We start from the raw sequence: 27,699 nt of genomic DNA, 5'->3' as shown, positions 1-27,699 counted from the left end.
AAAGCCATTCTTACATCTAAGAACAGTTTAAAATTCAGACTCTGAAGAGTTCTTGTGTTTAATTCTTGTCTTCCTCAGACACTTCCTACTTTCCTCATAAGGAAAGAGAGAGTTCTTTGCTGTGAGTGTCATACTAGATGGTCCCACACCATCCTGTGGCCTGTGTGGTGCTCAGGTCTATCCCCGTTACATTGTGTGTTGTTTACACCAGGCTGCTATCAGTGCCCTGTCCCATCTCTTTGCATGGTGTAGTCCTTGAGCACGTGTTCAACAAGCAATTCCGAACAGACTTCTGTTCAGAGGGGCCCTTTTTGGTTTCTCCCCACCTTGGGTTGTTTTCCCCTTAATAACAGGTGGTTGGTATCGGTTATCAAAAGCAAAAAGAAAACAAAAGTCTGCAGTAATAAAAGTGATTAGTGTTAAAAGTTTGGGGTATACCTTCCAGAATTTGGAAATTTTGTCTTATGATTTGGATTTTTGGAAGAGTACCTTGCAACACACAAATAGGCTTTTCTTCCATCGTAGGACATGCTTATTGGAAGTAGGGGATTTTGGGGGTGGGTGGTCTTCTGGGGCCTTAGTAAGGACTTCATTCTTGTTTTGTGGTGTCCAGCCAGATGAGTTCCACTGTTTGCACTTATGTTGTGTTCCTTTAATGTTTTAAATATTCTATTTAATGATTTATGCATTTTTAAGACATCTTTTTTAACTTAAAAATGTTTGCTCAGTAAATTGTCTTCTTCCTATCACAATTTTAGATTGTCTCCAGCTTCAAGGCTACCACGTCGAGGGCTGTGTGCCAGCTTGTGAAGGAATACATTGGCCACAGGGATGGCATCTGGGATGTCAGTGTGGCGAGAACACAACCTGTGGTCCTGGGGACTGCATCTGCTGGTGAGTCCAAAGCTCACCCCGACACTTGTCATGCATAGTGCATAGCAGCTGGTTCGCATGACTGACCTTAGAGTGTAGATAGCAGAGTGAGCCTGGGAGCAAACATCTGTCGGAGTAGTCATTCAGACGAGGCACTCAGCCTTGACTTAGCACTTAGTTCAGATGTCCCTGTTAGGTCTTCTGAACCTTGTGGGTATGATGCCATGTCTGTCTCCATGGGACATAGCCAGCTGTGCTAAGGAATCACTTTTAGAGGCAGCGGAAGGTGGAATGTCATTTAAATATATTAGGTATTTTTTTAATCGGCTTTCTTGTTATTCATAGCTAACTGTATGTCTACATTTCACATTTTTCCCACTTGTGAGATTTGGCTGAGGGAAGTGTTATGTGGTACTTCTGAAGGGGGCTGCTGTCCCAGGATCTAGGGGAGTAATGCCACTGCCACCCTGAGTTTGCCTGTGGGACTCACAGGGTGGGTGATAGAGAGACCCATGTTTGCTCACTAAAGAAGGGGCATTTTTGAAAGCTAATTAATACTCCTTAGATAAAAACTGCTAAAATTAAAAAAAATAGTGTTTACTTGTTGGAAATAACTTTTCTAGCTGTGACAAGTTACTTACCAGACTGTCTTTTCACGTGGCAATAAAAAATATAAAACTATTTAGAATAATTGAGACTTTTTTATTTTCTTGTTTAAAATTCTGTTTGTATATGAGCACCCCAGAATTTTTTATGGAAATTACAACTAATAAAGAAGAATAGAAAGATCCTTTTCTTATGACTCTGACATCTCATTTGGGTAATTGGTATTTATTTTTCAGATTTTCCTATTAGGTCTACTTTTTATCTTTTTGTCATGCCCTTAAGTGGAAAGGTCTAAAGGAATATTTATTAAATATCAAATAATTTAGAACTGTATTTGGATGTTGTTTGCATTTGAATATCATATGTTGTTCTGAAAAGTTTTAATATTTCATACACACAAAAATGAACCCAGGTTGTAAATGACCTTTGTATTTAAGTCACCAGGGGGGTATAGTCAGTGTAACAGTGAACCAGGAGCTCAGGACCCTGGTTTTCCACTTGCTCATAAATGACCCTAGTCAAGTCACCAGCTTCTTCCATTGTTTTGGAAGAGTTGAATTACAGAGTGATATAATCAGAATCATGGCAACATAACTTCTCATTTTTAGAATATTTGTCTTATTCTTTCATTAAAAAGACCATGTAGCTAGCAATGGCTCAGTTCATTTGTTTTACTTTGCAGATCACACGGCTTTGCTGTGGAGCATCGAGACAGGGAGGTGCCTTGTCAAGTACACGGGCCACGTGGGGTCAGGTGAGCGCCATGCCATCGACTAGTCTCCAGATGGGAGGTTTGCTGAGTTGGTGTTGGGACAGTGAGGCATTCTTGTAGACAGACAGACACTATGCATCTAAGTATGGGTTTCACAAAGGGAAAGCTCATCTCCCTAAACAACATCAGATAGGAGTTGTCTGTGTTTTATTTAGTGTTGCACAGAAAGGCACAGATAGATAGTTTTGAAATGGAAATATGTGTGTTATTTATCAAAAATTACGTATTCACTCTAGAGATTCGCTTTCCCATGTTCAGGCCCAAGGCAGGCCTCTGGCTGTCCTAGGCCCTTGCCAGCCCTTAGTGCCATAGTTAACATAGCAGCTCTTCCATGCCTTTTCTGTGTACCCAGGCGTTCTGACCAGATATCACCCACTCTTGTCCCTGCTCCCTTTGTAGGTCCTTCCATTTGGAATGCATAATATCCAGGGTTCTGTCAGGTGGTCCCTGGCTCACTGCCCCTTACCAGTCCTTGTCACCCCCTGAACCCTTGTAGACAAACTTCTAGGTGGCATGTGCCTTTTGTTTCTAGAGTTAGGGGTGTCCCCATCTACCAACTTGTCAAGAAACTGAGCCTGTTTACTGCTGGACTGAGGAGGTGAAGGTGAGGGTGGGAGGGGCCTGACGTGCAATGAGCTCATGTTCAGTTCTGCCCCTGGGGCTCGGGATGCTCACATGTATGGTCATGTCGTATGGTGTGTGCTCCATGTGGGCCAGTTCATGGTGGTCAACATGAGCAGAAACCTCCAAACAGTCTCTAGAGTGTGTGCTCCCTCCCTTTGCTTCTGTTCCACCAGCAGTGCAGGCAAGTTCTGGCTCTTCCACATTCTCTCCAGCAGTGGGTCTTACTGAAATTGGGAGCATTCATACTATTTGTCTGTCAGGAGTGTGGTGATGGTCTAAGCATCACAGTTCATTGTTCCACCAGCTTCTCCTACAATTACCTGTTGTCTAGAGTTAACAGTAAAACAGCATCTTTTAGTTCATTAGAAAAATATAATTCTAGTGGCAGCGCTAACTAAATTCTAAGAGAACTTGTTGAAGTCTGTTAAAACTTCCTTACATTCCATTTATGGGCCCTGCATCTCTTTTCAGGTATGGGTGTGAGGGCTGGCTTCCCCAGAGGACTGGACAACAGGGCTCTGAGAGCTGGGAAGGAGGGCATGGCCTAGGGCCACTTGGGCCTACACTGTATTCTGCAGATTATCTTTAACTCTTGATGCTTTCCCTATGGATAAAAAGAAATGGATTGTAGCCCTGGCTGGGTGTAGCTCAGTGGATTGAGCGCAGGTTGTGAACCAAAGGGTCGCCAGTTCGATTCCCAGTCAGGGCACATGCCTGGGTTGCAGGTCAGGTCCCCCGTTCGGGCCGTGTGAGAGGCAACCACATATTGATATTTCTTGCCCTGTCTTCCCCCGTCTCTAAAAATGAATAAATAGAGTTTAAAAAAAAGAAATGGATTGTTAATATTCTTTTTCCATGTGTACTGTACTTTAGCAGTTTGATAGCTGATGTTGAGTATTTTTATTGTACCTTGGTTCTCTGTAATGTACATATTTTTTTACAGTTTAACTGACTAGGAGGATCTAATATTGAACTACCACAGTTCTTTTAGGGTTTAAATTTAACTGCAATATATGCTGTAGCTATAATAGGTATTAATGATGTTTTATTTTAAACCTGTTTGTGTAATATTTTTGTTTTGCAGTAAATTCTATAAAATTCCATCCATCAGAGCAATTGGCTCTCACTGGTATGTTGATTTATTTTCTTTATTGAATAAAGTGATCGATACTCTTAAAACAGCTGTAATCATTCTCTTATCAGGAGCATCAGGATTATCTATGTCTTGTACAAAAGTTAGATGGTTTTTAGTAGGCGTTTTTTGAATTACATAAGAAATAAGGGAAAAAATACATTGAGTAGTACTTCTTTTAACCAGTAATGGATGGTGAATTACATGAGCTTTACCTTTTTGTGAGATTAACATTGTTCCAGGATCTTCTTGGAGACTTTTTATGAAGACTTCATGTTTGCCCATTTTCCCTTCTTGTGACATGATGATCCTCAGCAGATTGTGACTCAGTTTTCTGAGGCCTGTTATTCTGCTGAGTTCCTAATTCTGTGTGCACCTCAAATACAGAAATGAGAAAATAGTAGTTCCAAGTCACAGTGGTCTGCAGAGCTTGTGTTCTTATTTTCTAGGTAGTTCTCCTAAACTGTGGTAGCTTGTGTTTGTCATATTTTACATAGTGGTTTTAAAAACAACAATAATGAAGTACCTTCATTATTATATTGGGACGTTTTCCTATTAAATCCAACAGCTGTAGTCCACTGTTGGTGTTTTGGGACACAGAGAGTAATCTTGAAGGATAAGTGCTTGGATGGAACAGAGATCAGCAGTCTTTGTCTGTCAAGGACTAGAAGTAACTGTTTTCATCTTTGAGGACCACAGGGTCTGTGTCATAACTACTCAGCTCTGTGTTAGTGGGGAAGCAGCAAAGACACAGATGAATGGACATGGCTGTGTGCAGTAAGCATTATTTACAAAATGGGTGGCTGCCTGGATTTGGCCCGTGGGCAAAATTTTGCTGACCCTGGGATAAAGGACAAAAGCAGTTCTAATTGGTTGCTTTTACATGTGAGTGGAATACAATGGGCAAGTCAGTTTGAGAGTCATAGGCCTGACCACAGTAGCTCGTTGATACCTGAAAAAACATTTTGGGAATAAGGTAGGTGAGGAGTTTAAACTTTATTAAATCAACCGTTCATTTTGTGGAAGAGGGAAGATGGAGGGAGACTAGTGACAACCAGAGATTGGAAAGGAGGTATTGAAATCAATGGACAACTCAGAAGGGAGCTGACGGAAACTGAAACAGATAACAGTAGTGGGCTAGAGAGGGGAGTGCAAGATGGGTTGGTCATAATGCTGATTCAAAGAGAGATTGGCAAGTCAGGCAGTAGGTGCATTTAACACCTGAGAAAGGTACCACCATCTGCACATGGTCACTTCCTTGGATTAGCTCTGCAGCCACAAGATGAGGTGGGATTCAACCAAAGACAAAGTGGGATTCAGCTGGTTCTCTTGTGAGGGCGGGTGGAGACAACGGATACTCCTGGCACCTTTCTGGGCTTTCAGCTGTCCTCTGTCTTTCTGTTTTCAAGTCCAAGCATCACCTTGGAGATTTGGCTGGTGAGGTCTTAGTACTTATGGGTGCCTGGCAGATCATGAGGTCCATCAGCGTTGAGTGGTAGGACCATTCATTTGTGTGTTGCTCACTTTTCTGAAATAACCTCAGAACCTGTTATAGGCACAAGTGAGAATATAACTGGGTTTCAGTTTACTTAGGTATTTGGAGAATAAAACCTGTTTGTAAATTTTCTCTGAACCCTCACGGCTTTCCACACTAAAATGAAAAAGGGAACATTTTTTTAGAGTAATTATCTTAATTTTGTGCCTTTACCTTATTCTCAATGGCCTTATGTGGTTTTCAGAAATAAATACTTGAGTGAATATGCTTCAAGTAGTGAATAATGGTCACTAAGTTAACATAAGTCTGATGATGCCAAGAGCCTTTCAAAAGGTACTTCTTACATATGGCATGGACTTTGGGTAATTTTTCCCCAATTTCTCTCTTCAGCTTCTGGAGATCAGACTGCTCACATTTGGAGATACGCAGTTCAGCTGCCGACACCCCAGCCCGTAGCTGACACTAGTGTAAGCAGCACATTTTCTTACCCTGAAAATGCATCCTGGGGTATGTTGGTGGGGTTCTGGATGTCTGCAAATCTCAGGATAACTTTCTGTCATATGGACTGAATGTTTGTGTCTCCCAATATTCAGAGGTTGAAGCTATAATTCTCAGTGTGACTATGTTTGGATATAGGGCCTCTAAGGAAAAATGAAGGTGAAATGGGGTCATAGAGTAGGGCCCTGATCCTACAGGATCAGTGCCTTTATAAGAAAAGATACCAAAGAGCTCTTGAGCTGTTTCTGTCCCCGGATACAACTGGGAGAGGTCATGTGAGGTCATAATGAGAAGGCAATATTCACATGCTGGGAAGAAAGCCCTCTCCAGAAACCATATCCACTGCGCCTTGATCTTGGCCACCCAGTCTTGCTGCTTTGTGTTGGCAATGTGAGCAGATTAAGGTGGAGTCTAACCAGTACCTTACTTTATATATGCATGTGCTTGCTTTAACCTCCCTCTCACAAATATTAAACACTTACCTTTCTTTTAAATTTATGATTAAGTTGCATTTCTTAATGTTTTATGTACTTGATTTTGGACAACTTTCTAAAATCAGTGGCATGTGTAGTATTTTTATGTAGGTAAAGGTTTTTTTTTTCAATTTAAATTATATTTTATTGTTTATGCTGTTACAGTTGTCACAATTTTGCCCTTTGTGTAGAGACCCCCCCCCCAATTCCCTCAGGCATCCCCCCATTGTGTCCATGTTCATGGATCATGCATATGTATTTTTTGGCTACTGTATTCCCTGTGCTGTACTTTGATCCCCAATGACTGTTCTGTAACAACCAATTTGTACTTCTTAATCCCTTTTTGCCCATCCCCCTGACACTCCTCCCATCTGGCAACCACCAGAATGTTCTCTGTATCTATGATTCTGTTTCTATTCTGCTTGTTTATTTTGTTTTTTAAATTCAATTGTTGATAGGTATGTACTTATTACCATTTTACTGTTTATATTTCTGATCTTCTTAAAGAAACCCTTTAACATTTCATATAACAATGATTTAGTGATGATGAACTTGTTTTTTCTTGTCTGGGAAGCTCGTTATTTGTTCTTCGATTCTAAATGATAGCTTTACTGTGTAGAGTAATCTTGGTTGTAGGTCCTTGCTTTTCATCATTTTGAATATTTTTTGACAATCCCGTCTAGCCTGCAAAATTTCTTTTGAGAAATCAGCTGGTTTCTTATGGGAACTCCCTTGTAGATAACTAATGGCTTTTCTCTTGCTTCTTTTAAGATTGTCTCTTTATCTTTAACCCTTGGCATTTTAATTATGATGTGTCTTGGTGTAGGCCTCTTTGGATTCATCTTATTTGGGACTTTTTGTGCTTCTTGGATTTGTATGTCTACTTCCTTTACCAGGTTAGGGAAGTTCTCTTTCATTATTTTTTTAAATAGGTTTCTAATTTCTTGCTCTTTCTTTTCTCCTTTAGGACCCCCATGATGTGAATTTTGGTACGCCTGAAGTTGTCCCAGAGACTTCTTATGCTATCCTCATTTTTTTAATTCTTTTTTCTTTTTGCTGTTCTGATTGGGTGTTTTTTGCTTTCATATATTCTAAATCACTGATCTGATTCTTGGCTCCATCCCCTCTACTCTTGGTTCCTTATAAATTGTTCTTCATTTCAGTTAGTGTGTCCTTCATTGCTGACTGGTTCTCCTTTTATGGTTTCTATGCTCTTTTTTTGTGTTGTTGAAGTTTTCATTTAGTTCATTGAGCATCCTTATAACCAGTGTTTTGACTTCTGCGTCTAACACACTGCTTATCTCCATTTTGTTTAGTTCTCCCTCTCTAATTTTGCTCCATTCCTTCTTTTGAGCCATGCTTCTTTGTCTCATTTTGGCAGCCTCCCTGTGTTTGTATGTATTAGGTAGAGCTGATACTACTCTCTGGCTTGGTAGAATGTCCTAATGTAGTAGGTGCCCTGTAGGGTCCAGTGGCACTATCACCTAAGCTGGCAATCAAGGTGCACCCACTGTGTGGGTTGTGTACACCCCCCTCCTGCAGCTGAGCCTTGATTGCTATTGATAGGTCAATGGGAAGGATTTACCCAGGCAGATCAGCTGCAAGGACTGGTAGCGACCACTGACCACCAACCTCTAATCAGTCACCATGGACGATCAGTTGTGCAGGGGCCCACTCCACAGATCAGGACTTTCTTCAGCAGTGCTCTGGTGCCTGCCGAGTTTGCCCCTTGAGTGTGTTGCTTATGGAGGTTGGGTGGGTGGTGATGCTCCGATGTGGTCTGTAACTGTCCACTGGGTGTTCAGGCTCTGGAGCCTCCTGGGAGGTGCAGGCCAAGGTCAGCCACCCTCTGTGTTCTGTCTGGGGCCACCAAAATAAGCTACAAAGCAGTCTGCAGTTGACTGCTACTTGTGCTGGGCTTGGAGGTACCTAACTGAGTCTAAGTGAACTAAGGCCAGCTGCGTTACTGCTAGTTCCAGGCCTGGGGGCCCCTTACCAATAGACATGGGGTACACTGAGGCCAGATGCTGTTTGTTTGAGAGAATTTTGGAAAATATGAAGCATGAGCCAAGATAAGCCGTTTGTATGGAAAAGCCACTGGAAACAGTCTGGGTGGACTTAAATGTTGGGTTGAGCAGCGCATGGTGGGGCAAACTGTGGCACCTGCCTGTTGGCTATGTGGCTCTGTCATGGGGAGGGCTCAGAAAAGGAACAGGTCCCTCTGCCTGCACTTCTGTGTGGGAGAATGCTGCTCCCCAGCTCTTCCTGATGTCAGACAATTAATTTCTCCCCATATGTCTCTGATGCCTTTTAGGCTGCTGCTCCTGTGCTGGAGCTTGGGAGTGAGTCTGAATAAGTCTGTGTGTGGACCGTTTAGGAAAAACTGAGAACTTAGCAGTTTGTCTTCCACAGCCTCAATCTCTGCTGGTTTTTAAAGTCAGAAATTATAAGGACTTATCTGCCTGGCACTGGAACCTGAGGCTAGGGGGCCTGGTGTGGGGCTGGGTCACCTTGCTCCTGAGATATCTCTCCTCATTTTTGTCTACCACACATTCGTATGGGACCAGCTTGTTCTGTATCTCTGCCCCTCCTACCAGTCTGGATATAGTTTATTCTTTAATTCTGTGGTTGTAGGACTTCCATTCAGCTTGACTTCTGACATTTCAAAATGATGGTTGTTCTGTATTTGGTTGTAATTTTGATTTGGTTGTGTGAGGAGGCGAGCTGTGTTTATCTAAGCCACCATCTTTGGCTTGCGGGCAAAGTTTCAATGAGGGAACAATAGAGTTTACATACTGAGAAAAAGAATGAATTAATAGATTAAACCATAAATCCTTCAATTACTGTTTGTCTCATAATATTGGATACTGTTTATAATCACTCAGAGACCTTAATTGTCCTTTTGAGTGAAATAATCTGGCTTTTTGCTATCTTATCCTCACTTGTGGTGATGATCCCTTTCCTTGCCCTGCTGATAGCAAGCAGAGAGGTCAGTGATGTCATGCAGTCAGTGTAAAGATGAAGTTTCAGTTCACGTTTGGCCATAATTTCTGGTTGATGATTGGTAACCTTCTAGTTTAGATGTTTCTGCCTCTGAAAATTCCTTTACATTTTAAGCATTGTTCTATTTGGGAATGGGTTAAATAATTAATGAATTCCAGTGATGAGTAAGAGTGAATTTAGAGGTCTTATTAACAGCTCATTTTTATTTTTAAAGATTTTATTTATTTACTTTTAGAGAGATGTGAAGGGAGGGAGAACGAGAGGGAGAGAAACATCAGTGTGTGAGAGATATATCAGTCAGTTGCCTCTTGCACACACCTAACTGGAGACCTGGCCTGCAACCCAGGATGTGCCCTGGCTGGGAATTGAACCTGAGACCTTTCGGTTTGCAGGCCAGTGCCAAATCCACTGAGCCATACCAGCTGGGGCAAACAGCTCATTTTTAATTGAGTGTATTGTGTACTTTATTTTAACACAGTTTTTGCTCATGTGGAATTACCAAATTATTTATTATGTGTCGTACTTAACAGGCTCATTCATTGAAAAGATAAGCATTGGGTTTTGATGGAGGACAGGGCAGAGATAAGGGTGGGATTAATGCTCAGAAAGGTCAAAAAGTCCGTTAACATTGTGTGGTTACCGCCCCCCCCCCAAATAAATAAGAAAACATCAGTCTTGTTAGGGGGGAAAATTGTATATGCTACTTACATTTTTACATTTAAAAAACTTAATAATTTACTTAGAATTTAAATCGACTTTTTCTCCTTTATGATTTTGTTTGCATTAGAAACAGGGACTTTTCATGTGTGGATTTTTTGCCTCAGGATTTGAGGCCCTTGGGGGAAGCCCAGACTGAACTAGAGAGGAGCCTTCATCACAGCGTGTGACTGGAACCACTTCAGCGCTCTGCCAGGCAGGGTTCTGTGTGGCCTTTCCTTATGAGGACTGGATTACTCCCCTTTGTAGTTGCCACTCAGTGCACACACGGCTCTTTGATTGAGGGCCACTTGAGTTCTTAAGCTTCTGCTGGATTCCTTAGCAGTTCTCCTAGAATCTGAAATAGCCTCTAGTCTGTGAAGATCATTTTGGGTCAGTTCAGCTTTTGACAGAGGCTTTCTCCTTTTCATTGGCATCCATGATGTTAATAAAGAAATATTTGGATGATACTGTGTAAACAGTTTTAGATTGCCTGTTATATCACTCTGTCATACTAGTTGTATGATGCTGAGTAATTAATTTAACTTAGGTGAATTTTCTCCATTTGAAAGTGAAAATCGACGTGAGTTACATATGGGCTCCCAATGGCCCCTGCTACACGAGAACATGTGATTCAGGGACTTGTGGTTTTGTGGACAACGTGTTCAGTAGTTACTTAGTATGAAATACTTACTAGGTAGTTCTTGGACATTTCTGTTCAAACGTCATTGGCAATAAAAATGACTAAAGTTAAATAGATTAATTATCTCTAAGACAGTGGCAAAAAAAGTGTTTCTTACCCTTCCATGTCCTGCCCTTTGCCAATTTAGGGTTAAAGATTTGACAGTTATCCTTTTATATTTATTACATGTGTGTTTTAAATATCTTTTAATTCCTAGTGTAGTTTGCGCAACAAGATCACTTCTGTAAATGTTGCAACTGACCTTTCAAATGTGGATCCTGATAAGTAGGGCTTTTTACATGGGAGCTCCAGGCCGTTCTTTTGTACCACCGTGCCCTTCCTGCACCCAGGTTCTCCACTGCACTGTTCCAAGACCACATTGCACGTGGCCCCCCTCCCCCCCAGACCTCCCCACTCCTATGGGAAAGGTTGCTCCTTTGGGTGCCCACTTGTCTCTCCTTCCATTAGAATAGCTAGTGAAGAGCCCATTAGCTGCAGGTCTGGGTGTAATTGTGAACAGGACCGTCACTTTGATACTCCAGGGCTGTCACTTTGACACTCTGCCCTTCAGTTACCTCCCCTCCTCCATTTTCCATCTAATACATAACGTCTTCCTGGTTCTGGCTCCTGAATAATTTTTGGATCATTTCTGTCTCCCTGTGACATCCAACCTGAGGTCTCTGCAGAGTGTCCCCACTTGGTGCTCCTGTTCTGCACTTCCCACAGAGCTGTCCACACCCCCTACCTGCCAGTCCAGGAGTTAGCAAAGATGCAGGAGTCTCCCAGGAGCAGCTGTGGGGGTGAGAAGCCCCCGTTGCCTAGGAACCAGAGCCCGGCTGCAGCGTCTCCATTGGATTGTATAGTGACTGTTGTTTCTCCTACCTACATGCTGTTTACCTTGCAGGGAATGGTTTACCTTGAGCATGTTGCATTCCATGGGAACACATTTGTCTTTTTTGCTGTCACCATCCCTAGTCCAGATCACTAAGTAGTCTCCTGACTAGTTTCCCTATCTCAGATCTGACTACTCTTGTCCAGCCTCTTCTCTGTGAAATTGGGAGTGGTCTTCATAGCATTGTGTCTCTGTGAGTCACTCAGTGAGCCCTTGAAAACCTAATTTAGTCTCAGTTTGTGTCCCTTCCCTGCTTCAGCTTCTGGATGGGCTTGCTGCCCTGACTCGCCACCTTTTCGCTCTCTGCTGACCCTTCCCCTAGATCTCTCCCCTCACACCACTCCTCATACTGCAGGAACCTGTCAGTGTCACAGACTGCCTGCACTTGCCTTTCTAGCATTTAGCATTATATGAAATAGATAATTTTGTGTAAGCATTTATGTTTAACTTTCCCATTAGATTCTGAGTCCTTTCTCTGGACAGGTCTACCTGTGGTCACATTGGGCGGGCCCTCTGTCCCACCTGCACTGATCAGTGAGCGCCCCGTGACTGGCGTCACTGCCAGGCGACTCTGGGCTGTGACACTCCCCACCACACTTCCCCAGGCTGCGACTCTGCCGAATTTCAGGTGACATCCTCACATTCTCCCTTTTGCACATTTTCACTGGCCTCCTTATTTCTTGTGTTGTCCCCAGCAGCACGCAGACATGGCACAGTAGCAGTCCCCATAATCCACCTGAGCCTTGTGCTATGTTTCACCTGGAGCCACATAGTATTGGTTTCTTACGCAAACCTCAGACTTGTCACTGGCACTCCTTTGCCTCTCTTGACACACTTCTCTAGAGTAAGCGGTGTCCCAGCTGGACCTGTTTCTCGTGAGCATCCCATCCATGTCACCTACCTGCAGGCATTTTCACTTGCTCCTTGGGCTTCTCTCTCTATCTCACATCTTGTGTGCTTCTCTTGTTTTCTTTCTCCTTGAGTCTCATTGACTAGGTCACCTCCTCTTCCCAATGATTCCTCATCTCTGACACTTTACCCTCTCACTTACGTGTGGGTCACCTGCCCACTCTCTCTCCTCTGTGTGAGTCACCTCCCTGCTCTGTCACATGTGTGTGGGCCACCTCTACCCTCTGACCTGTTTTCCTCCCCCAGTACTCTCAGCTGATCTCAGACCCGTGGTTTTAAGGACCATCCCTTGCTGCTGATCCCCAAGTTTGCACAGTGTCCCTGACTTTAACTTCAGATTCCTATAGACATCTAACTACTTACTCAATTTCTACTTGGATGTCTTATAGACATTGCAAAACTTGCGTGTCCAAAATTGAGCTCTGGATGTTCCCACAACCCATTCCTTCTCTTTTGTTCCCTGTCTCAACCTTTATTCTTCACCCTGTTGTTTAGACTCAATACCTGCAAATTACCTGCAGTTTTTCTCATACCCATTTGGATAGCGGCAGATCCTGAGCTGTCTCAAAAGGTGCCTTAATTTAGCCTTTCTTCTCATCTTTACTGCTACCCTGGTCCAGGATCTTCTCTCCTACCTATACTTTATGATCACCTTCTGTTTGTCACCCCCGTATCAATTTGGGTTGCTGTAACAAAGCACTCCTGAGGGAGCAGCTTAAATTTTTTTAAATTGATTTTTAGAGAGGGAGGAAGGGGGAAAAGAGAAACATCGATTTGTTGTTCCTCTTATTTATGCATTCTTTGGCTGTTCCTTGAGTATGCCCTGATTGGGGATTGAACCCACAAACCTTGTAATATCAGGATGACACTCCAGCCAGCTGAGCTACCTGGCCGGGGACAAGGGGATGGCTTAAACATCAAATGTTCCTTGTCTTATGGTCTTGGCGGCTGGAAGACTCAGATTCAGTTGTCAGAAGGACTGGTTTCTTCCTGTGCCTGTGGTCCTTGGCGCACAGACAGCCCTCTTCCCATGTCCTTACATGGTGGTCTGTGTGTGTATCTGTCCTCATCTCCTATTTTAGGGACATCAGTAGTACTGGATTAGGGCATACTCCAAAGGCCCCCTTTTACTCTAGTACCTCTTTAAAGACCCCATCTCCACATACAGTCACGTTCTGAAGTACTGGGGGTTGAGTGAGGATTTGACATGAATTTTGGGAGACATAGTTCAGCCCCCTGGAATGTTCACACAGAAGAGTGGTTCTTTAAAGCATGAGTCAGACTGTCTTTCTTTCTTACCCAGATTCATCTAGTGATCTTCCAGCACACAGAATAAAATTCAAAGTCCTTTCCATTTTTCTAGGTTTCACATGAGTTACACTGGAAACCTCTCTGAATCTACCTTGGCAAGCTCCTTCCCTGTAGCTCATGTGCTCCATTATGGGGCCTTTGCATCTTCTGTTCCCTTGGCTGGGAACACGGTTCTTTAAATATTTGTAGGCCTTACTCCTTGTTTTTTTTCACATCCTGAGTGAAATGTTACTTTAGCAGAGTATTTCCCTGATAATTCTGTATAAAGAGTAGTCCTCATGACTGTCCATCTCTTTATCCTGTTTTATTTTTTCTTAGCACTTAATTATTACACAGATATGTGTATATGTACATGATACCTGTGCCTATACTGTGAGTGTACACATATGACAAATATCCCTATACTATGCATGTTAATATGTGATATCACTGTGTGCTATGGGTGTGTGTACACATGGCCTGTATTCTCACACTAGTGTGCGTATATATACAACATACATTTCCATACTAGTGTGTATATCTATGACATGTTCCCATACTAACATGTATATGTGTGTGCATGTGTGTATGCACCTCCACACATGTGGTTTACATGTGTGGTTTGTTTTCCTTGCTAGTATGTAGATTCCCTGAGGCAGGGCTTTGCCAGTCTCTGGCTTAATTGCTCTCTTTACCTTGCTGTTCATTGTCCCTTATGTCCATGTCAGCAAAGCTTGTCTCCTCTCCTTTGTATCCATCCTTTGGTCTGGCACTGTGTAGGCATCTGATAAATATTTGTTGAATGAATAGATAAGCATATATTTTTTAAAGAGCTGAAGCCTACGGTGACTATATTGTTTTTATTTTATCTTTAGCTTTTGACAAAAAGACTTTGATGATTTGTAGGACAACAGTCTGATTGGGTAGCCATGTCAGAAAAGACCTGTGATTCTCAGGAGTTCTTCTCTGTTCTCACCTCCAACAGCAGATATGTGGTGAGGACGAAGTTGAGTGCTCTGATAAGGATGAGCCTGATGTGGATGGAGATGTGTCCAGTGACTGTCCTACTATCCGGGTACCGTTGACTTCCCTTAAGAGTCACCAGGGCGTGGTCATAGCTGCTGACTGGCTGGTTGGGGGCAAGCAGGCAGTGACAGCCTCCTGGGACCGAACAGCAAACCTGTACGACGTGGAGACGGCAGAGCTTGTTCACTCTCTGACAGGTACTAGAGCCCTGGCCTCCCATTTGTGTGCTCGTGAGTTATGTGCCTGTATTTATATCTTACCCTGCACATTCCTTCCTGTCCAGAATTATTGTTCTCTGGGTGCTGATTTTTTTAGAGATCCTTTCTAAAAAAAAAAACTGTTGGTAGCTGATTTTATCTTTAGGAGATTTAATTATAGCATGTAGTACGTAGATATCTGAAACCTGCTGGTGTATTAGCTTTCTGTTGCTTTATAGCATTCCACAGACATGGTATCTTAAAATAACATGAATTTAAACCTCGTGGTTTCCCTATGTCAAGAATCTTGGGCACACTTGTTGTCCCTCTGCGCAGGGTCTCAAGGTGCTGCCTGGAGTGTCAGCTCATCTGAGGCTTGGGGTCCTTTTTTTTAAACTACTGTTGGAAGGACTCATTTCCTTGTGGTGAATGACAGGGGTCTCCATTTTCTTGCTAGCTGTCAGCTGGGGACTGCCTTTAGCATCCAGCATGCCATTAGGTCCCTCGTGGCTCCTTCTAGAGTTGTATTTCCCATGGCTATTTGATTTCTTCCAGACCAGCAGGGCAGCATCTCTGCCTGGACCCTTTTCAAAAGCCCACTTGATTATGTCAGACCCACCCAGGACATTTTTTTCTTTGATGAACTCAAAACCACCTCATTTAGGGGCCTAAGTTACAGCTGCAAAATCTGTTCTGCCATGTAACGTACTGAGATTACCAGAGCAGTAGCTTATCACATTTGTAGGTTCTGCCCACACTCAAGGGAAGGTATCAGTCAGACTGTGTGTACACCAGAGATGAGGGTCTTTAGGCCATCTTAAAAGTCTGCTCACCACAAGTGTTTTTGCAGATTTGTCAGTAAGAACATTTCCTGTTTGTTAAAGACTAATTTCACTGAAGACTCCACATATATTATTAGAGGTTATTCTGCAAGTGAATGAGCCTGTTAAAGAGATTTGCCAGACCTTTTAACTGTCAGGGTCAGGAAGTAGGTCATACTCACACTCAGTGTCATTCTCCTTTTAAATGTACAAGTGCAAGGACTTCCAGCTCTTGAGGGAAAACTAGTCTCACTGTGACCACATGTGCTATTTATTGTTTCCATGTGCTTACTTTTACAGTGAGTATTAGCAATGGAGGACATAAAGACTGAGTTTTGATTCTGGTATTTTTAAGAGAGCTTCACTGTAACTATCTGTACCCAGGTGACCTTACACTTTTGTTGGTTTTGGTTGTATTGTAGGGCATGACCAGGAACTCACGCATTGTTGTACACACCCTACCCAGCGGCTTGTGGTGACCTCTTCTCGTGACACGACCTTCCGTCTGTGGGATTTCAGGGACCCATCTATCCACTCTGTGAATGTTTTCCAGGGCCATACGGAGTGAGTTGCAGTTGTTCAGATGTTTCTTTTTAACTGTTCACTGTAAAGGTTTTGTGGTTGGATATGAAAACTCAATTCTTACCTTAATTTTCGTATTAATTTTGAACTCTACTGTCTTCCAAAATGGCTACTCTTTTCCTAAACATTTAACTCCATTTTGGAGAGTTCAAAGAATTTAGGAGACTGAGAGAAGTCACTGAAGTTCTCTCAAGAAAATTGGATGGAGACAGAATGGGACTTTGGGAGAGGAGATCAGAGAGGAAACGGGAAGTCTCCAGCACTGGCAGTGTGAGGAGATCCCACTGGAACTGTTCACAGCCACCCCTCACACTGAGGTGTTTTCACCTAGTTTTGATAATACATATATTTGCAGGGTCTGTTCCAGGAGAAGATACTTGGTACTCTGGTGTACACTGACTTTCACCCTTCTCTCTCTGCCTGTGTATTGGGCAGCTCAGGAGCAACCGTATCCTAAGAGGACTTTTTTCTTTCCACAAACTTCTTGTTCTCCCAGTCTGACCCTTCCCAATACATGACGTGATCATCTTTCTAGTTACTCAACTCATGAACCTCCCCACCCCGTCGCTACGTTCCATTCAGACTGCAATAAGGCTTCTTGTCCAGTCATACCTCCTGATGTATGCAGTGGTGTTCAGGAAGTACTTTCTCAGAAAAAGATTTTATCTGTTCATTCCCAGAGAAAGGGGAGGGGAGGGAGAGAAACACCTATCAGCTGCCTCCCGCATAGGCCCTGAAGCGGGACCCAGCCAGCAACCCACCCATGTGCCTTGACCAGGAACTGAACCAGTGACCTTTCAGTTCACAGGCCAGTGCTCAGTCTACTTCTATTGAGCTACACCAGCCAGTGCAGTAAATACTTTTTTATGAATGAATTTTTGCTTATCCAGCTGTTTCAGAATATATATTTCACTCAGTCCACCATGTGATGTAACAAATAAGTCTGTTTTGTCTTTTTAATGTTAGATAGTAATTTTTAGATTTAATGTTTATGATTTTTTAAAAAAAGATTTTATTATTTTTAGAGAGAGGAGAAGAGAGGGAAACATCAATCTGTGGTTGCCTCTTGAGTGCCCCCAACTGGGGACCTGGCCCATAACCCAGACATGTGCCCTAACTGGGAATCAAACCAGCAACCCTTTGGTTTGCAGACTGGCACTCAGTCCACTGAGCCACATCAGCCTGGGCTAATGGTTATAATTCATAAAGTACACAAAAGGGAACTAGGATAGAGTTTTATAAGGAGCTTGACATTGGAGAACAAGTTGCATCTTGCACCCGAGGTGCATATAAGTGTTTGGAGTAAGCAGCAGCCAGCACACGGGAGATTTTAGCATACACTGACTCTGTTCTGAAGCCAACCCATATGAGAATTTATTTTATTCTGATAAGGGAGGTATTTCTTTACCAACTAGGGTAGGCATAACCCTGAAACAGAAAATGCCCAATTCTCAGGGGTTCATATAGTGCTGGGGGGCTGAGCAGAACCCCACATGTTCTCCCTGTGAGTATAGTTCTTTTGGTTGCTCTGGAGGTTATGGAGGGGAAGCTTCTAACCAGGCCAGCCTGCATGAGCACACTGGGAAGGGTGGGGTTGTGAGTGGAGCAACAGTTCTTCATTGTCTGCTTTTCGGGTGAGGTGACTGAGCCAGAGAGCAGATGTAACTTTCAGTGGGTGGTTACCATGAGGACCAAATGTGAGGCGAGCAGATCCTCCTACAACCTTACCCTGGAGCCTGCACATCTTTTCTCCAAGTTTTTTTTTGTGAGAAGTTTCAGAATTACGTAAAAGTTGAAAAAAAGAGTGCATCAAACCCAGTGGTCCTTCTAGAAGTGCAATTGTTTTTATTTCACCACACTTGTCTCTCTATATATGTGTACATATGTATTGTATGATACACAGCACACACATGCACTTCTGTCTATAGGTACTTGTACACATGTATCATGAGAATGCATAGTGAATGTGTAATTCTGTCTCTTTAGATTTGTGTACACATGCATGAATAGAACACATACTTCTGTCTCTAGATACATATGCACACATGAATATACAACATATGCACTGTTGTCTGTAGATACATGTTTACATGTATCATGATACATCACATGTGCACTTCTAGATATGTTCACATATATTGTATGAATATATAGCAGTATGCACTCCTGTCTCTATAGATAGGTGTTCACATGTACCATGTGAATACACAGCACACACACTGTTCTCTCTGTGGATACATGTACATGTTATTGTATTGGAATGTACACTGTATTCTCTGTACAGCCCTTTCTTTGGCTGAGTCCTTGGAAAGAAAGTGTCCTTGTCATCACACTTTTCCCCTCAGATGTATCTTTTCAGAATAAGGACATTTTCTTAAATAACCACTGTACCATTATCCATGTAAGAACATGTAAAAAAAAAGTCTCTAATCTCAGTGAAAGACAAATACCATATGATCTCACCTTTAACAGGAACCTAAATAACAAAACAAAGAAACAAGCAAAATACAACCAAAGACACTGAAATGGAGGACAGGCTGATGGTGACCGCTGGGGAGAGAAGAGGGAATTTAAGGGGGCAGTGGGAAGGGTTCACAGGAACAAACTTAAAGGACACATGGTCATAAACTAAGGGGAGGGTGGTAATGGGAGGGAAGTGGGGAGGGTGGGAGGGGGGACTGGATTGGGAGTAAAAAGGAGAAAACTGTATTTGAACAATGATTAAAATAAAAAAAATAATTAAAAAAAACTTAAAAAAAAAGTCTCTAATATCACCTGATATCTAACCCGTATTCAGATTTATCCTTATTGTCCCAAAATATCTTTTGATAACTTTTTAAAGTATTTAATTAGAATTCATTAATTACATTTAGATACTGTGTTCTTTGGTCTTTCTCTTTTTTCCCTTTTATCTCTTTTTAAATATATTTCAAATTTTACTACTGATTTTTTAATAGTTTAAATTACAAAAGTAATGTTGAGACATACACATTTCATACTTGTTGAAAAGTTCTTTGATCTCTTTTAATTTAAGATAATCCTCTACTCATTTTGTTGTAATTTTTCTTTTTACAAAAAATTGAAATTTTTTGTAGAGATTCCAAACCTGTGTCATGGAATGTCTCACATGCTGACTTTTTCCTTTTTCCCAGAAGTATGTTTTCCACTTTGAAATGAATGAAGTGACACTTTGTGATGTGAATATCTTCTTGAAATGAAGTGACACTTTGTGACATGTGAATATCTTCTCCAGTTACCTTTCATCCAGTGAAAGTCCTGACATCATCAATGATCCTTGCCTGACTCAGTTAGTACACCGAGTGTTACAAAAGGGTGATCTTGTTAATTCTGTCATTCTTTCTACACATTAGCTGGCTCTGTTCATTAGTGTAATTGAAGGTTAGTATAGACTCGAGGACTTTTTTCATTTCGATGGTTATAAAGGCTTGGCTGTCATAATTATTTTTGATGCTCAAGTTGTTCCAGAGTCAGCTGCCAAGTGTACCCACCTGTGGCTTCTCTGTCTCTGTTTACTGGGCCCTCTTGTCTTTGAGTATGCACTGCTTTTGGCACAGTAGGATTCTGTCCTAGCCTTATTCTGCACTTTCCTACCTGACAGTGGAAAGGGCCAACAGTCTTCTCCCTAAACTGCCTCTGCTCGCTGGTACTGCACCAGGCCAGAAGTGGTCAGAGATTTGAGGACTGTGTAGAGATGGGGTAGTCATACTTTTGTTGTGCCTCTAGGAAACATTGTAAATAGTCTCCTAGACTGTTTTTGCTCTACTCTAGACTCTACCCTAGACTCTACTTTGCTGACCTGACTGGCCTGTGCATCATGGATAGGAAACACAAAGACCTGTGGGTGGAGAATCAGGGAGGACTGGGGTCATGTCTGGAGAGTGAGGTAAAAAATGGAGAGAATGGTGGCAGCTGCTTTTATTGAGTCCTTGGTGTGCACCAGGCACAGTGAAAACTGGGTCTAACTTTTTTAATCCTTACAGTGAGCAAGTCTCTCCCTATTCTGCGGAGGTAAACTGAGGCACAAGGAAGTCAGGTAATTTCCTGTAGATTGCATGGGTTCTAGGTGGGGCTTGACTTTTAAATGTGATTCCAGAGCAGTCTTTCTTGGTGTTATTTAAAGAACTGTTTAGTCACATTCTATTTTCATTTTCTTTATTTGTTCGAAAGATTTATCTTTTGTGCCAAAAGAGCCAGGAATTTTTGTATGTTACTGGAAGTTGATGGAAGTGCCAGTTTTACCTTTGTGTTTTAACAACAGGTTTTTCTCATGAATCTCCCTCTGATTATGGAGTACAGGAGATACCAGTGTCTTATTTAAAGTACCTGTGTAATTTGTGGCATATTTTTGCAGCTGGTAGGTACAGGAAATAATGGCTGTTTTTGGAGAGAGATGCTTATGAGGAATATAACTGCTTATAAAGGACATCTAATTCCTAGTGTGGACCTTTTACACAGTTTCTTAGGTTTGTTTCTCTGCTGCGAACTGGAGTTTCTTAGAGTAGACATGGAGTTGTGTTTGTCCTGGGGGCCTCTCCAGTCCGGATCTCCCAAGACATAAGTTGATGCTATATTAACCGTAGCTATGAGGTCACAGCTTTTAAATGAAAATAAAATATATGTACAAGTAGCACTGTTGTGCAGATTATTTACATTTTCATTTGTGTCAGAATGAACTAACATACTTTGTTGATGTGTAGATAGAAAAGTTTTTAAAAATTCTCTCAGCCCTGGCTGGTGTAGTTCAGTGGATTGAGCATGGGCCTGTGAACCAAAGGGTTGCTGGTTCAATTCCCAGTCAGGGCACATGCCCTGATTGCGGGGCCAGGTCCCCAGTGGGGTGTATGAGAGGCAACCACACACTGATGTGTCTCTTCTTCCCTTTCTCCTTCCCTTCCCCTCTCTCTTAAAAATAAATAAATAAAATCTTTAAAAAAAAGTTCTATCTTTGACACTAATTTACTGCAGTAGTGTGAGGGGGATGTTTTATCTCTTGCCTAAGCCTTTGAGAATTTGGCAGGGACTGGCTAGGGGCTGGTTTGTGGTGTCTGTCCTACACTCACCCAGTCATGGCTGCACCAGGACCACAGGTGGGGGCCTCTGCCATCTCTGCTGGAAAGGCCCACACCTTGTGAGAAACCACACTGTGTGGTCAGGAGGTGAAGTATGCAGGCTGCTTTATTCCACACTAGAGTACCTTCCTGTGTAGTGTCTGCAGTAAGCCTCTAGAAGTAACTGCAGTTTGGAAAAGCAAGAAGTGAGACATTTTACAGTCTTCTGTTAAGTACTCTTAGTCAATAACTGTTGCTTTTTTTGTCTCTGGTATGGGTTCTGTTGGTTCGTGCCCATGTGACCAATAATACCTGTAGAACTTAACTACCTTGCAAGTGGACATGAGTGTGTCCCTATGCAAAGTCACCCTTTTCTTACAACCAAACATGAGAGCCTAATTCTCACAGAAGAGCAGAGGAGTGGTTGATTGTGTGTGTTCAGCATCATTGTTCATCTTTGATGGTGTCTAGGCAGCCCTCCTGGGGTCTCCTGCTTCCCCTTAGGTCTTTTTGGGTCTCTGTCCTCAGGAGCTGGGACTGAAATGTAGTAGTGTGATCTGAAAAAAGATCCCAAACCCTTATATAGTCATTGTTTTTACCTGATGCTATTTGCTCACTAGGTGAGCCGACGATTTGAAGGTGTCTAGTTGGGGAGCCTGCCTGCCCCTTTGCTGTACTTTGGTGCACACTCTTTTCGGGTGGGACTCCACAGACAGGCCGTTACAGGACTGTTATCCTGAGGGCTGTGGATGCACAGACATAGCCGTAAGAACCTCTTACTGTAATAAAACTTGCTTTTAGGTTAAATCCAGTAACTACCCTTTGAAAGGAACATGAAACATGCCCATTTAGATTGTTTTCTAATTGGAGGACCCAGATTCATGCCTCCCAGCACCAATGCCTTCCCTGTGGAGCATGGTAGAATGTCTCCTCTCCTTCCTCCTTTTTTAGTTTAGTTTTGTTTGTTTCAATGACTATAAAAAGGGACTGACGGTTGAGGCTGTCACTGAGTCATTAAGCTTCCCCCAGGGGTGGCTGATGACTCTAGTTCTATACCCAACTGATGGTATTTACAAGTGTGAATAAACTCTAACATTGAAAAAAAATCTGAAATTAGCTCAGCACAGATAAAATATCAGAGAATGCCAAGTAATTTCTTTTTCGCTTTTATTTTTTCCATATACTTATAACGTTACTCCCTGTCCACATGCACTTCAACAGTTTCTTCTAAAGAAAACAAAACACTACATCTAACAAGAAAACATTAAAAAAATTAATTAAAAATTATAATGGTTGCTTTAAATTTATGATATTTTCATATGCTTTATTGCTAAATACCCAGGAAAGAAGTACTAAATACTAAAGGGTAGGTCATGTACTTTCCATTTTGTATTGTGCTGTTAAAGAGAATGTATTTTGCCAGCATTCTCTTTTATAACCAGGTGGTGGTTGATTTCCTGAGGTGGAGATGGGCAGTAGTCTGTCAGCACGCTGCCCTGGAGGTTTCATGTTTAGTACTAAATATCTCCCTTGGGTATTTGGCAATAAAGACATTTGAAAAAGAACATAACTTTAATATTATAATTTCTAACTGACTAGAAATTCTGGTAGACTGCACTTGGTTTGTAAATCTATTACTCTTAATGATTGGTTTCAAACCCTGGCCTGTGGGAGCAGAAGGTATTGTTCTTTGAGGTTTCTGGTAGGGTGGCCCCAGAAGTTCCCGTGGGGTGGGGGTGGAAATTACTGCCTGGGAAAGAAAAGAACCGGTAGGATTGCCATGGCCTCAAAACTATATGGAACCTAGAGCCTCTCTTAGCTTCATGTCCCTTTACCCATATGCCTGAAAATCTGGTTTTATTTTTTTTAATAAGATAGATTGGAATAATTTTATTTAAAAAAGTTTAGAGACATATAGTCCCTGGCAGTGGTTTGAGTTGAAGTTTATCATAAAACGAAGGACTCAGATTGACAGTGCCAACTCCAGTGTATAGCCCCATTTCATGTTTTCTCAGCTTTGTTAGCATAAACACACCATCCAGGTTTATAGAGAAAAGGAACAGCAGCAGCACTGGCAGAATGTGACTCAGCTTCAGTGGTTGTGGTAAGGACTGTTTTTGGAAGTTTACTTTGTATTAATTAGTGGATATTTGTCTTGTCATAGAGATGTTAGTAAGTATATTGTGTAGCTTCAACTGCTGGAGTGTGCGTTCGCACCTCATGTATGTGGACACAGTGGTGATTTTCTGTGAATGGGGTCATTTTGCAAGTCTCATTGTATTTCAGTGAGAGAGGGCTTAAGTTCCTTGCATGTCAGCACCTTGGAACCACCTCTGTTTCTAAGAAGCTTGTAGTTTGGATGCATAGTAATTTATTTAATCAGTCCCCTGTTGATGCTTTTATAAGTTGTTTCCAAATCAGAATATAGCTTGTAAAGTAAGAGGAGTGTTAATAATACTTCTCCATTTACTTTTTAAAATTTCTCATTTAAGAAGGGCTGATCAGTACCTAGTAAAATAAGGTCTTCAAGGAAATTAGTATGATTAAATCACTCTCCTTCTCAGCTTTGCCAGGAGCTATCCAGGTTGCTTCTCTTTCATTGATATAACTTAGAAAAAAATTGTCAGGTTATTAACAGATGAAAAACTTGCTAACTACATTGTAACAGACTCGTGAAGACAGAAATGAGCTGTGTTTGGACCAGGTTCCACGTGTTGGCAGAAGCCACTGAGCAGTGATGTGAAGTGAGCAGAGTGGGGAGGTGAGCAGCTGCCAGAGGTGGAGCTTGTCTTTGGAAGGATAGTGTTGCTCATGCTTTGCGTGCTGAGGCCTGCACTCAGGGGGCCCAGGGCGGGGGCTGTATCACCTGGTCAGGTCTGTGCTTGCTGCTTCTCATCCACATGTGAGGGCTGCAGGGTCCTGACTCTAACACCACACGGGGTCCCTTGGAAGTCAGTCCTCAGATGACCAGTGTGTATAATGTGTGCATCGCACATGAGCTAGGAGAAAACCAGGCAGCCACCACTCAGGCGGGTGTCCTAAATGAGTAAGGAAATGCAAGGTGTTAAAGGGCTGTGATAATAACTAATTCTGAAATTTTTAAAGAATATATTTTATTGATTATGCTATTACAGTTGTCCCATTTCCTTCCTTCATTCCCCTCCACCCTGCACACCCTCTCCTACCCACATTCCCCCCCTTTAGTTTATGTCCATGTGTCATAAATTCTTTAGCTTCTACATTTCCCATACTATTCTTGCCCTCCCCCTGTCTATTTTCTACCTACCATCTATGCTACTTATTCTCTGTACCTTTTCCCCCTCTCTCCTCCCACTTCCCTGTTGCTAATGTGATCTCCATTTCTATGGTTCTGTTCCTGTTCTAGTTGTTTGCTTAGTTAGTTTTCGTTTTTGTTTTAGGTGTGGTTGTTAATAATTGTGAATTTGCTGTCATTTTACTGTACATGTTTTTGATCTTCTTTTTCTTAGGTAAGTCCCTTTAACATTTCATAAAATAAGGGCTTGGTGGTGATGAACTCCTTTAACTTGACCTTATCTGAGAAGCTCTTTATCTGCCCTTCCATTCTAAATGAAAGCTCTGCTGGATAGAGCAATCTTGCCTTTCATGACTTGGAATACTTCTTTCCAGCCCCTTCTTGCCTGGAAGGTCTCTTTTTAGAAATCAGCTGACAGTCTGATGGGAACTCCTTTGTAAGTTACTGTCTCCTTATCTCTTGTTGCTTCTAGGATTCCCTCCTTTATTTTAATCTTGGGTAATGTAATTATGATGTGCCTTGGTGTGTTCCTTCTTGGGTCCAACTTCTTTGGGACTCTCTGAGCTTCCTGGACTTCCTGGAAGTCTATTTCCTTTGGCAGGTTGGGGAAATTCTCCTTTATTATTTGTTCAAATAACTTTTCCACTTGTTGCTCTTCCTCTTCCCCTACTGGTATCCCTATAATTCGGATGTTGGAACGTTTAAAGATGTCCTGGAGGTTCCTAAGCCTCTCCTCATTTTTTTGAATTCTTGTTTCTTCCTTCTTTTCTGGTTGGACGTTTCTTTCTTCCTTCTGGTTCACTCCATTGATCTGAGTCCCAGTTTTCTTCCCATCACTGTTGGTTCTCTGTGCATTTTCCTTCATTTCACTTAGCATAGCTTTCATTTTTTCATGTAATTTGTGACCAAATTCAACCAATTCTGTGAGCATCCTGATCACCAGTGCTTTGAACTGTGCATCTGATAGGTTGGCTGTCTCTTCATTGCTTAGTTGGATTTGTTCTGGAGCTTTGATCTGCTCTTCCATTTGGGCCTTTTTTTTTATCTTGACGTGCCTGTTACATATGAGGGGTGGAGCCTTACATGTTCACCTGGGTGGGGCAACCCAGTCGGGTTGTGATGCTGTATGTGGGGGCAGGGTCCGAGAGGGAACAGTGGCACTTGCTCCACTCTCTGTCAGATTTCAGTCCCTTCTGCTGCTTCCCCCAAGCAAACTGGGCCTTTCTGGTGCTGATTCCTGTGTGGGTGGGCTTGTGTAAGTTCTAGGACCCTGTGGGTCTCTCCAATGAACTGTCCTGTGAGGCTGGGAGTCTCTCCCTGCGCCTCAACCCCCACAGGTGTTTTGTTTTTTTATGTTTATTTTTTCCTACAGGTGTTTTCAATCGGTGTTTTTGAGGCTCTGTTTCCTGGCACTGGGACCCTGGGCTGTGTGGTCTGTCTGGCTCCCCAGTTTCACCTGGTTTATCTGTGTGTGTGGATGTGGGATCGCCCTGTCAGCCAGCCGCCTTGTGTGCAGTGTCTCACTTCACAATTGCTGCCTTGCTGGGTCTGCCCATTGCCACCCCGTGCCTGGGGTCTGCCCGTTGTTGTCTTGCACGCCCTGCTTTTTGTGCCTCGACCCCTCTCCACCTGGCTGCCAGGCTCTGCCCCACCTACTGCTCTGGATGAATGTGTCTATTTTAACTTCTTGGTTGTCGTACTTCCATACAGTTCAATTTTCTGTCTGTTCTGGTTGTTACTTTGTTTCTAAATTGTTGTCCTTACTTTGGTTGTGCGGGGAAGCACAGTGTGTCTTCTTATGCCTCCATCTTGGCCGGAAGTTTCTAATTACTTAATTCTGAATCTTCTAAAGTGAAATTTTACTTGTAGTCACCTCCCTGCTTATGTGTGGAACCCAAGGATGCTTCCTGGGGCCACATGGTTCCACTGTTTCAGTGAGCAAGTTATACTTGATTTGAAAAACACTAGTTCTCAGTGTAGTTGCTGAAGTAGCAGAGTCACTTCTGTATCAGTAGAGGTTAGTCATGGTTTATTTTATACATACATATATATATCTATCTGTACACATGCCATGTTCTGTGTAGCTGGTGCCACTTCTGATGGGCATGCTCACACAGATATACATACCCTGCATGTACATCCCAATTTGTGTAGTCCATGTCACTTCTGATGGGCATCCTTACACACATATATACCTATCTGTACATGTGTCATGTTCCTTGTAGCCCATACCACTTCTAGTGGGCACACTCATACACACATACACTTATTTGTCATGTGTCATGTTTTGTGTAGACTGTCACTTCTGGTGGGTATGCTCACATATGGTTTTGAAGCACATTGGCACACAATCTTGGACTATAAGGGCCTTTAGCTACTTTAGTGCAGTGTTAGGTGGTCACTCCATACTCTAGTCAGAGCAACATTTCTTTACTACCAGTAAAGGAAAGATTCTCCTGGGAAGGGTCACTAAACACCTAGGGCTGGGCGTGCGGCTCCCTGTGATATCTTTCTTACCAAGTAAGGCAACAGTGACCTTCCTTCAACTTTGCAATTTTTGGCTAATCTAGTATATTGGAGAATGAAACATTTGCAGTTCCTTATATATTTCTGACTTTTATTTCCTAAGTATTCTGATGAATAGGGCTTGTCTGAATCACATTACCTTCAAAGCTGATGTAAAAGTTTTTTTCCTTTTGGAAGATTTAAAAAAATAAAGCCTTTGAAGTTCTTTCCTAGTTTCTGTACACAGACTCACATCATGGTGATGTTGAGACATTGGCTG

General features: G+C 42.3%; 1 protein-coding gene across 5 annotated transcripts in view; it reads left to right on the top strand.

The window, feature by feature from the left end:
- The window catches only part of WDR37 (WD repeat domain 37), a 71,028-nt gene that overhangs the window by 32,598 nt on the left and 10,731 nt on the right, over nt 1-27,699 (top strand). For 3 of the 5 annotated variants that reach the window (XM_028505421.2, XM_028505420.2, XM_028505422.2), the window contains exons 6-11: nt 759-894; nt 2,162-2,233; nt 3,960-4,004; nt 5,893-5,969; nt 14,931-15,168; nt 16,412-16,553. In XM_028505421.2, the coding sequence (XP_028361222.1) occupies nt 759-894; nt 2,162-2,233; nt 3,960-4,004; nt 5,893-5,969; nt 14,931-15,168; nt 16,412-16,553 (710 nt within the window). The remainder of the gene's footprint in view (nt 1-758; nt 895-2,161; nt 2,234-3,959; nt 4,005-5,892; nt 5,970-14,930; nt 15,169-16,411; nt 16,554-27,699) is intronic. The other 2 variants (XM_036025071.1, XM_028505423.2) reach the window with 1 other exon arrangement.

The sequence above is a fragment of the Phyllostomus discolor genome, chromosome 1, assembly GCF_004126475.2.
Source record: "Phyllostomus discolor isolate MPI-MPIP mPhyDis1 chromosome 1, mPhyDis1.pri.v3, whole genome shotgun sequence".
Lineage (NCBI taxonomy): Eukaryota > Metazoa > Chordata > Mammalia > Chiroptera > Phyllostomidae > Phyllostomus > Phyllostomus discolor.
Note: the sequence above shows the minus strand (reverse complement) of the source record. Positions and strands in the feature narration are given on the sequence as shown.